At 56.9% G+C, this 10,644-nt stretch overlaps 2 protein-coding genes across 2 annotated transcripts in view; one reads left to right on the forward strand and one right to left on the reverse strand.

Annotated features, from left to right (window-relative positions):
* Positions 1-19: 19 nt before the first annotated feature.
* On the reverse strand, positions 20-8,194 carry PTSG_07434 (uncharacterized protein). The gene is made up of 21 exons (XM_004990878.1): positions 8,052-8,194; positions 7,529-7,702; positions 7,124-7,174; positions 6,538-6,948; positions 6,121-6,172; positions 5,708-5,934; positions 5,300-5,453; positions 4,746-5,026; positions 4,362-4,429; positions 4,085-4,163; positions 3,680-3,794; positions 3,368-3,495; positions 3,068-3,134; positions 2,604-2,798; positions 2,307-2,381; positions 1,983-2,113; positions 1,619-1,687; positions 1,398-1,466; positions 1,044-1,226; positions 658-735; positions 20-438 (listed from the first exon to the last, which is right to left on the reverse strand). The coding sequence occupies exons 1-21, from the start codon at positions 8,124-8,126 to the stop codon at positions 148-150; spliced, it is 2,973 nt and encodes a 990-aa protein (XP_004990935.1). The 5' UTR covers positions 8,127-8,194; the 3' UTR covers positions 20-147.
* Positions 8,195-8,214: 20 nt separating this feature from the next.
* Positions 8,215-10,644, forward strand: part of PTSG_07435 (uncharacterized protein) — a 4,827-nt gene continuing 2,397 nt past the window's right edge. Inside the window, exons 1-3 of the mRNA XM_004990879.1 lie at positions 8,215-9,817; positions 10,131-10,224; positions 10,390-10,507. Coding sequence (XP_004990936.1) covers positions 8,322-9,817; positions 10,131-10,224; positions 10,390-10,507 — 1,708 coding nt within the window. The 5' untranslated portion in view covers positions 8,215-8,321. The remainder of the gene's footprint in view (positions 9,818-10,130; positions 10,225-10,389; positions 10,508-10,644) is intronic.

Genomic DNA, 10,644 nt, shown 5'->3' on the forward strand with positions numbered 1-10,644 from the left:
GGCATGAAGAACACGTCACACACACACACACACGCACACACACACACACACACGCACACACACCCTGCTTGCTTGCTTGCAACCAGCACCACCACCACCATCAACATAACCACCATCGCCACCACCACCATCAACAACACGCCCAGCTCAGAATCCGCGTGCGCCCCAGACGTCGTCGTGGCGGTCGATGCCTCCGCGCCGCATCCCACCGCCGCCGCCGCCGCCGCCCATGGGCGAAAACCCCGTGCTGAAGCCAACGTCGCTCGTGTCAAGCCCGGCACCACGCGGGGTCATCCCTGTACCGTACATGTGCGAATCGTCAACGCCACCGCCGCCGCCACGGCGTGCTGCCGCTGATGACGATGATGGCGGGGCGTGGGCAGGGGTGCTCGTCGGGTGGTCGTGCGAGCGCACAGCAGACTCAGGCAACGTCACGGGCTGGCAGCACAGGAGAGAAAACAACAACGCGTGAGGGGAGGGCCAGCGTGTCGAGTGCAGGTGCAATTCGCGGGGCGAAACGCAAAGCATGATATGACGGTGGAGCAAGATGTTTCTGCATGAGAAGCGAGTGGGTCGTGCACATTGGCGACGTCGCCTTGTCCGCGAAACAAGCAACGTCACGAACATCTCAACAATACGTGGAGACTGTGGGCGTACCTTGTGGAACATGTTCTGGCCAAACTGCTCTGCAATGACGGAGAAGCGGTCCTTTGCGCCGTCCAGCCGCTTCGACAACTGCCACACCATAAGCACGACCCATGATGGCATGACGTGTGACGTGTGACGTGTGAGCGCAGGTGAGGGAGAGGAAATATTGGAGGTGAGGGGTGGGCTACGCACGATAAGACATTAACGTGAAGAGATGCAAGACGAAAGGGGTTCTGACGGCCTTCCGTCACCCTCTATCCAAAACACACACACACACACACACACACACACACACACACACACACACACACACACACACACACACACACACACACACACACACACATGCACAAACACATGCACACATGCACAAACACATGCACACACACACACACCTGGTCGTAGTTTTGGCCGGCCTGTTCGTGGGACCTGAGCTTGGTCATGACCATGTGGTGTTCGTCGCGGCACCGCGTGCACTCGTTCTCGTTTGGGATGCAGTCCCAGTGGTACGAGTGCCCACACAGGAAATGCACGACGGGCAGCGTCAATGGCCGCGGGCACTGCGAACACTTGTTGTCCTGGTAGTCGCGGAGAGGGAGGGAGCACGAGCAGAAGAACAGGAATATGTGAGGCGCTCAATCTGCGCAGGTGTGCACGTGGGCGAAACGCGTGCAAACACTGCGTGCAACCATTATGACACCGCCCCCGCCAAACTAGCACCACGACACCCATGCCATAAGCCCCCACACCTGGAAGACGCGGGCCTGTGTTCGCAGCTGCTCAATCTCTGCCCGCATCGCCTCGCTCTTGCCACGATACTGTGCATGCAATACAGCGCGATCAGTTGGTCGGGAGCAGAGGGTGACGGTGAGTGGCAAGGCAAGAAGAAGCTCGCACACAAGGTCACAGCTGCCGCACACGAGCAGGGCGGCTGGCACGCATGAACATTCTACTTCAGATTTGCACTCACGCGCTGGATCTGGCGCTCATCGCCGTCAATGGACTTCATCTCGTCGTTGAGCCGCTTCGTAAAGTAGTCCTGAGGTGTAGCGGGCGGTAGGTAGTGTAAGCATGGCGGGGTGAGCAATGAAACGGTGGTGGTCGCACGCGCACGTGGCCATGCATACAACACACGTACACACACACACACGCACGCACACACACACACACACACACACACACACACACACACACACACACGCACGCACACACACACACACACGCACGCACACGCACACACACGCACACACACAACACACACAACACACACACGCACACGCACGCACGCGCGCGCGAGTATCATTCTTCATATGGGCGCGTGGCGTGCACCTCACCTTGACGGATGCGAGGGTGACCATGTCGTTTCGGGCGAGGATTTCAATGACCATGAGCGGCGGGAGCAGGTTGTTGTCGTTAATGTACTCCAGCACCTGCTTCATGTACTTGCGGCAGCCTTCCTCGTCCCCTGAGAGAAAGCGTGGTGCCACGCATCAGAGCAGTGTTGAGGGAGGCGTTTGAGGAAGTGCATGCATGTGAATGAAACCTCCAAAGCGAGCCGCAACACCATACGAGTGTACTTCAAACCCACAAGCGCCCTCAAATAAGCGCACACAACTGCGTGCCATTACAAGAGGGTTCACAAGCGCATCCACACTCACCTGCGAAGAATTCAAGCGCTTGCACCCAGAGGGCCGTGTCCGCAGCGCCGTACGTCCGGCACGCGCTAATCACATCTGGTGGATGCACAGACACGCGCACACGCACACACACACATGGAGGAAAGGAGCCATTGAGCCGCAGGGAGATAGTGCATCGAGGGTGCGCCGCTTCTGGAACAGCAGTGGAACACACCACATCCACATCCACATCCACATCTACATCTACATCCACATCCACACCCACATACACATCCATATCCACATCCACATCCACATCCACACCAGCACGCGACGCACCTGCGTAAGCCTTCTTCTCCATGTAGTAGCGGACAATCTGCTGGTACTGCTTGGTGCGGCCAAAGAGGTAGAGGATGCCCTCCTTGAAGTCGTACATCTGCGTGAGGATCATGGCCTGGTACTCGTCGTACTTGCCGTGGCTTCGCAGCAGCGCCATCACCCGCGCGTCGCGGTCCGCCTCCTCCGCAGCAGTCGCTGCCGAAAAAAATAATTCCACAACAGGCGGTGGTCACAAATGCGGTGGTGACAGGGGCAGAGGGCGGTGCGGGGGTGAGAGAAATGATGGTGTGGCAACATGTGATATCAAGGGAGGGTGTGTGTGTGTGTGTGTGTGTGTGTGTGTGTGTGTGTGTGTGTGTGTGTGTGTGTGTGTGTGTGTGTGTGTTGTGTTGTGTTGTTATTGGCAGAGGGAAGGCGAACAGCAGAACTAGATGCGAGTGTGCGAAATGCAGGGGTGTGCTCACCTGGCTTTTCACGCAAGTACAGCTCCAACAGCGTGTCGTAAGCGGCCTTCTTCATGTCGCTCTTGTTCTGCACACGCAAGCAAGAGAGTGGAGTGGTGGTGGGGCAAAAACAGCCACAGAAGGCCAGGTGTTGCAGGCAGATCAGGCGGCGGAAGTGGAGCACGAAACAACAAGGGGACCGCCCACACAACGTGGAAAGCAGCCAGAGAGATGGAGAAGCGACCAACTGTCGCCGTCGCCATCACCCACTACCATCAATGTCACCGCCACGGCAACACTACAAGTGTCACATCAGCGCACCTCGACCATGTATTGGAGGAACTGCCTGAGCTGGGGCACGTTGTCGACAAAGAGCTGAATAAAGTCCTCGGGGTCCGCTGGTGGTTTGGAGCGGTTGCGCCGGCCCTTGCGCCCGCCACCGCTGCACACTGATGGTGGTGGCAGGGTTTGGCCATGTAACGTGGCGTGGATGTGCGATGAGGGTTGCTGTGAGGTGGTTCCATGAAAAAAGGGGCAGCAGTGGGGCAAACTCGGGCACCTGCAGACGGCTGCTGCGCACACCAATGCATATATCCAGCACGTCCACCATCCATGCAACTCATCCATACTCACCGTCGACGTCTGTGTTTGGTTTGTAGTCTGTGCACAGCCGCTTGAGGAGTTCCGTGGCCTCGTTTGGCAGTGCCGCCACCAGCTGTTTCCCAAACTGCTGCATGCTCTCTTTCGCCTGGCGAGGTGTCGAGTGCCACACAGTGCATTGTTGTTGTTGTTGTTGTTGTTGTTGTTGTTGTTGTTGTTGTTGTTGTTGTTGTTGTTGTTGTTGTTGTTGGTTGTTGTTGTTGTTGTTGTTGTTGTTGTTGTTGTTGTTGTTGTTGTTGTTGTTGTTGTTGTTGTTGTTGTTGTTGTTGTTGTTGTTGTATTGTGTTGTATGTGCGTGTGTGTTGTGGGTGCACCTCCTTTCAGCGTACACAGTTTTCACCACGAGAACCATGCCGGGTGACAACGACAGCACAGCACCTCTGGGAAGGGAAGACAGGCAATGTACTTGAGGGCGTCCGCTGCGTTGTGCACGTTCTCCAGCTGGATGCGCAGGTACCTGAACAAACGCCAATAGGTGAGTGGCACGTCGGAGACAGGCGTATGAGCGTGGAAAGCAGGCATAGTGAACCCCCCCCCCACACACAAACACATGCACACGCACACACATGCACATGCACACGAATATGCACATGCACGCGCGCACATGTACACACTCACACGTGCACATTCACGCACATCATTACGAGCAACTGACCATTCATGCTCGCCAAATCGCTTTGCGAGAAACAGGGCGTGCTTGTAGTAGCCGGCCTGGCGACACACCTGAACATGAAAATGACAGTGATGAGTACAACGGCATGGGTTGTTGTCGTGAAATGAACTGTTGAACATGCATGCAGCAAACGAACACCTGCATGTGCAACACAACACACATAAACACCACACGCAAACACAACACACATAAACACCACACACAACACAACACACACAAACGCAAACACAAACACAAACACACACAAACACAAACACAACACGCACAAAACACACCATGCACACCACACCACACCACAACACGCACAACACATCAACAAAACGCACGCACTCTCTCACTCACACACTCGAGGGCACGTAAACGTACCGTGATGGCTGTTTCGAGATCAAAGTTGAGCTCCTTGTCTGTCATGATAAACTCGTCCAGCTTCTGCACGTTCTTGAGCTTGGTGTAGCAGTTAAGCAGCAGCGTGGTGTGGTGCTTGTCTGCCCGTTGCCGGTCGTGCAGGGCCTGCAGGTACTCCGTCAGGTTGTGAATGCGCTGGGAATCGAGGAAGCGGCGGATGACGTAGGAGGGCTCGAGCTTTCCAATGGTCTTGATGTACTGCCGCACCGCATCGTCAAAGTTGCGCTTCTTGTACAGATCATCTGCCATTGCAGTGAATCAAATTGGAGCGAGTTGACGTGCGAGATGAGTGTGTGTGTGTGTGTGTGTGTGTGTGTGTGTGTGTGACGGTTTGTGCGTTGTGGTGAGTTGACGTGTGTGCGTTGTGGCAAAGTGGGTTATTGGACGGTGTAACATGTGCTGTGACAACTTGAGTTGTGATGGGTAAGACGATGGTGATGTGGTGTGAAGACGGCAAAGTTGTGGCACACGCCGGCTGTTCCCAACCCCGTGCATGCCACTCATGGTTCACTCACTGGCGTATTGGGTGTAGATTTCCGCGAGGGTGTCTGAGTCCTCGCTGTTTGGGCCGGCCTGCTCCTTGGCCAGGCTGATGGCAATCTCAAAGCTGTGCTTCTTGTACAGATACTCCATCTTGCTCTCAAAGTCCTTCTCAGACAGTTGGAAGAGCTGCCATGGTTCGTCGTGTTTGTCACGTTCGAGTTTGTGATGGTGGTGGTGGTGGTGGTGGTGGTCGATGTGGTGGTGAAGGGGGGGGGGCGGCGACAGTTGCAACAGCCGCAGACGAACAAGAGGGCGCTTGAGACTCGTGCAAATGCAGATACATACACACAGAGAGAAAATTGACACATACACAGAAAAGCATGCACACTCACACACAAACTCACACGCATGCACACCCGCACGCATGAGCCGCAGCGCACCTTGCCCTGGGTTGTGAGGACGAAGATGGAGGACCACTCGTAGAGCACGTGGCGCACGTCATCAAACGTCGTCTCGTACGCAATAAACTTGTTCTGAGGATCACAGACGGTCACGGAGCACACGCGCGAGATGCTGGCATCGGCGTAGTCGTCCTGGCGCGCCGCAGACTGCTGCTTGTGCACAATCACCAGATAATTGCGGAAAAAGCGCAGCGCCAGCTTCTTGCCTTGGGGGGTAGGGGGGGGGGTGTCACACAGGGAGAGGGGATGCGTGCACATGTGAGCATGAGTGGAGCGAGAACGAACGGCGAGCTGCAATAGAGAAGGTGCGCACTTGCAGCAGTTAACCGTACACACACACGCACATTCACACATGTGTGTGTGTACAACATTGCCAGACACGCGTGACGGACCTGGGAAGGGAAGGGATTTGCCGCGCCCTTCCGGGAGGAACATGTTGAGCTCCTGTACACGCACGCAGCACACGACAGAGGGTTGGTAGTGTCAGGCGCGCAGTGACGCGTGGGCAAGAGCACACCAAAAACAAAAGTGCTGAAATGAAAACAAAGCGGCAACACGCAACCACAGCAGACATGCACACGCACGAACACAGATGCACAGTTACACAGGCATGCACACAACACATTCACACACGCGCGCGCACACGCACGCAGCAGACATGCACATGACGCACGACACACACACACACACACACACACACACACACACACACACACACACACACACACACACACACACACAAATGCACACAAACCAGACATGCACTCGCAATCACACGGAGAGACACAATTACACGCGCGCTGACGTACGCTGTCGCCCTCCGTCCAGAGCGCGCCGTCTGGGGAGATGGCAAAGCAGTTGAGGGCGGTGCCGTGCGACTTCATGCCCTCTGCCGTCGTCGTCAGCTTCTCCGCGGGCCGCTTCGGGTCCAGACTGCACCCGTACACGTCCACCTCCGTGGTGATGAACAGGAACACGTGGTCCAGTGCCGGCTGGAAGCCAAGCCCCGTGATGGGCGCCTGCTCACGAAAGAGCTCGCGCAGGCTGCGGCTGGACGACCGCTCACGCGTGATGTCGCCCTGCACCAGACGCACAGAGCCGTCGACAAAGCCGAGCACAAGGTGCCTGAGCCCTTCGTGTGCGGCCATGGTGGTGATGGCCGGCATGCTCGCCGCCAGCGTCACCGTCCGCAGCAGCGTCGGCATGTTGCCACCGGCCACCTAACAGCATGTGTCGGTCGTGTGTGAGGTTGGGGGGGGGGTGGGTTAGATGGTAATACAATGGCGCGAATGCATCAGATGCATTGCAGTGCGTTGGTCATTGATCTAAGTAAAGTATACAAGCACACGTTCACACATACGCCAGCGCAGGTCCACTGTCCGTCTGGGCTCTCACCTTTTCGGTGCTCCAGACCTTGACCGTTTGCGGGCCAGTGTTTTCATCACGCTGCGCGTGCGAGAGTTTCGAGTTGGTGTTAGTCATATAGTGTTTGAGTTGAGCATGGAACAATGGCAGCTAACGCCACCTTCTCCTTGCAGCCGCAACACAAGTACATTCAGCAAAGGTGTCCTGTGTGTACGCGCGCATATCTTCGCACGGACACCCCACAGCTACACATCCACACAGAACACGCACACGAGCACAAACGAGCACAAACGAGCACAAACGAGCACAAACGAGCACAAACGAGCACAAACAAGCACACACACAGACACACAGACACACAGACACACACAGACACACACAGACACACACAGACACACAAACGAGCGCATGCACACATGTCCGTGTGCAACGTACGCCTGCGGTAACGACGATGCCGTGCGTTCTGAGCTGGATCATGCACATCAAGTGCGCGTCGTGGACTTGAAAGGTAAAGTGCTCCAGTTCCTTTGTAACGGCGCAAATGTATCCCTCGGCGCTGCCAAAGAACATGATGCCGCGTCCACTCGTGGCGTGTGCCACGTTGATGCCCTGCACGTAAATGTGGGGAAAGAGGAGAGCGTGTGAAAATGCGCGCGCGCGCGCGTGTGTGTGTGTGTGTGAGTGTGCGTGTGTGTGTGTGTGTGTGTGTGTGTGTGTGTGTGTGTGTGTGTGTGTGCATGTATGTGTGTATGTATGAGTGTGTTATGGATGTGTGTGAGTGTGCGTGTGCGTGTGTGTGCATGTATGTGTGAGTATGTGTGTGTTTGTGTGTGGATATGATACGAGGACAACAAAGCTGGTCGTATTTGTGTCACGCCAATTCAAACAGCAACAACACCCTCCTCCTTCACCACCCCCCCCCCCCTCAACACCACGCGACAGGCTTGAGTGGTCAGACCTCGAGAGCGTTGAAGGCGACGCCATCTGCTCGGGTGGCGACATCCTTGTCAAAGAACTGGAAGCGCTTCAACATAATCGCAGTCGTCGCCCTTCCCCCTGCTCGGCTCTGTCTGTCTGTGCGGGTTGTTTGTGCGATATTGGTGGTCGTATTTTTGTGGTGTCGCGGGCCGTTGCTGTTGGCTTGTTGGGTTGTTGTTCGCTCGGCCAGCCCCAGCGACAGCCAGCAACAAGACAACAAGACAAGCAACAAGACAGGCAAGCAGCACAGATGATGTCTGGTGGCGGGGATGCGGAGGGCAAGGTGGAGCAGTTCTTGGTGGAGTGGCTGAGTGATGACGCAGTGCGAGCCCACTGGACGCACCAGGTGTCCTTGTTGCTGTCAAACCAGTGGACGCTGCATGCCCAGCCGCCGTCTCCGGTGCCAAGGCCACTGCTGCCGCCAACACACCCGCACTCGCACCACCACAGCCACTCCGCGGGGGCGCACCGGTCGCCAAACAGCACCAGCAACAACAGCAGTGGCAGCAGCACGGCCTCCGGCCATGCGCGCACGCACTCGCCAACATCCATCCTGGGTGCCCGGCGTAACCACCAACAAGGCGACGGGGACGACGCTCGCAAGGAGAAGGAAGAGCAGCGCGCTCGCATGCGACAGAGGCGGCGGCAGCTGAAGCGGGAAGGCGCCATCACCACCAGCGACGAAGAGGATGGCCCACACGCACAGCCGTCCCTTGTGCAGGTCAACCAGGAGCGATCAGAGAAAGAAGGTGCCTTTGCAGGCAACACGAGTGACGAGGGAGGTGGGGGAGGCGAGGGAGACCGTGACCGTGACAGCGCACAACGTGCAGTGAGAACGGACGAAGAGGAACAGCAGCAACACCAGCAGCAGGCTAGCGCACAGCGAGCACACGAGCGGCAACGCCAGCGGCGCAGCGGCAGTGGCAGCGATACCGATGGTGATGGCGGATGGGGCGATGAAGAGGACGAGCAAACGCTGCACGAGGACGACAGTCGCAGGAGAAAGCACGCACAGAAGCAAGAGCAGGCAAACGGAACACAGCACGTCAAAGAGCCATCGAGTCGCAGAAGCAGTCGCAGCAGTAGTGATGAAGTGCGCTCTTTGGTGGCAGGGGAAGACCAGGAGGAGGACGAAGAGGCGCGAGCGCAACACCAAGAGGCGCAGTCTCAGATGGTGGCGAAGAAGAAGAAGAAGACGACAGACGACAGCGGCGGCAGCGGGTTTGTGTTTCCGCAGCTGTTCACGGCGGAGATTGTGCTGCCAATTGAAGAGGACATGATGAGCGAGGTCGAGTCCGCCTTCTGCCAGGGCGGGACGGTGACGCTGGACGACTTCCAGCTGATTTGCCGCGTGTGTGGCCTACCCACATATTTGGCAGCGGACATGCTGTATGCGTGCGCGGTGACGCAGCGGCTCAACATTGTGAACACGGAGCCCGTCACTGCCGGTGGCCTCGGCGCCGGCGTGACCGAGGACAACCCGATCCAGCAGCTGCCCGAGTCTGTGCCGTCGTCGGCGTTTGCCGCCTTCTGGAAGCCACTGCGGTCGCGGTATCCAACGGCGCACGAGAAGGCCATGCACATCCTCAACCCGGTGGGCAACACGCTGGCGCCACACCACCTACGCAGGCTCATCTACTACGTCATTGAGACGCACCCTGGGCTGGACTTTCTCATGCAGTCGCCAGAATATCACGCGCGATATGTGGACACCGTGGTCGCCCGCATCTTCTACACCGTCAACAGGTAGTGGGCACGCCATTGGGGGAGGGGGGCAATGTGCTCTGTCTGTGTGTGTGTGTGTCTGTCTGTCTGTGTGTCTGTCTGTCTGTCTGTCTGTCTGTCTGTGTCTGTATGCTCGATGTGTCTCTGTGTGTATGTGTCTGTCTGTGTGCGTGTGTGTCTGTGTTTGTGCGTGTCTGCCTATGTCTGTATGCTCGATGTGCCTGTGCTTGGTTGACTGCACGTATCTCATTCATCAAACCGAATATCCTCTCCCCTCCTCCCCTCCTCCCCTCCTCCTCCTCCTCCCCCTCCTCACCCTCTTGTCGGCCGCCAGGTCGTGGTCTCGCGCCATCTCCCTTCGCGAACTGCGCCAGAGCACCTTCCTCTCTGTCCTCACACTCCTCGGCGACGACCCGAACATCAACAACGTCCGTGCAACGCTCTCTGCTGTGAACATGCGTGTGCGCGGATGGCTGTGGATGGCTGTGGAGGCGTGTGCACGTGAGTGGATGCTGATGTGAAAGCGAACAGATTGCGGTGGACATGGCCACAATCGTGACTGCTCACGCTCAACTTGTCGCCACTCACTGCAGGAGACGGAGTATTTCTCCTACGAGCACTTTTATGTCATCTACACATCGTTTTGGAAGATTGACCGTGACCGCGACCTCGCCATCACCCGCGACCAGCTCCCAGAATACGGCGACGGAGGTTGGCATGCCTGTCTCTGTCTCTGCATGTGTGTGTGTGTGTGTGTGTGCGTCTGTTTGTGTCTGTCTCTGTCTCTGCGTGTCTGTGTCTGTGTCTGTTTGTGTGTGTGTGTGTGTGTGTGTGTGTGTGTGTGTGTA

The sequence above is a fragment of the Salpingoeca rosetta genome (assembly GCF_000188695.1).
Source record: "Salpingoeca rosetta unplaced genomic scaffold supercont1.22, whole genome shotgun sequence".
Lineage (NCBI taxonomy): Eukaryota > Choanoflagellata > Craspedida > Salpingoecidae > Salpingoeca > Salpingoeca rosetta.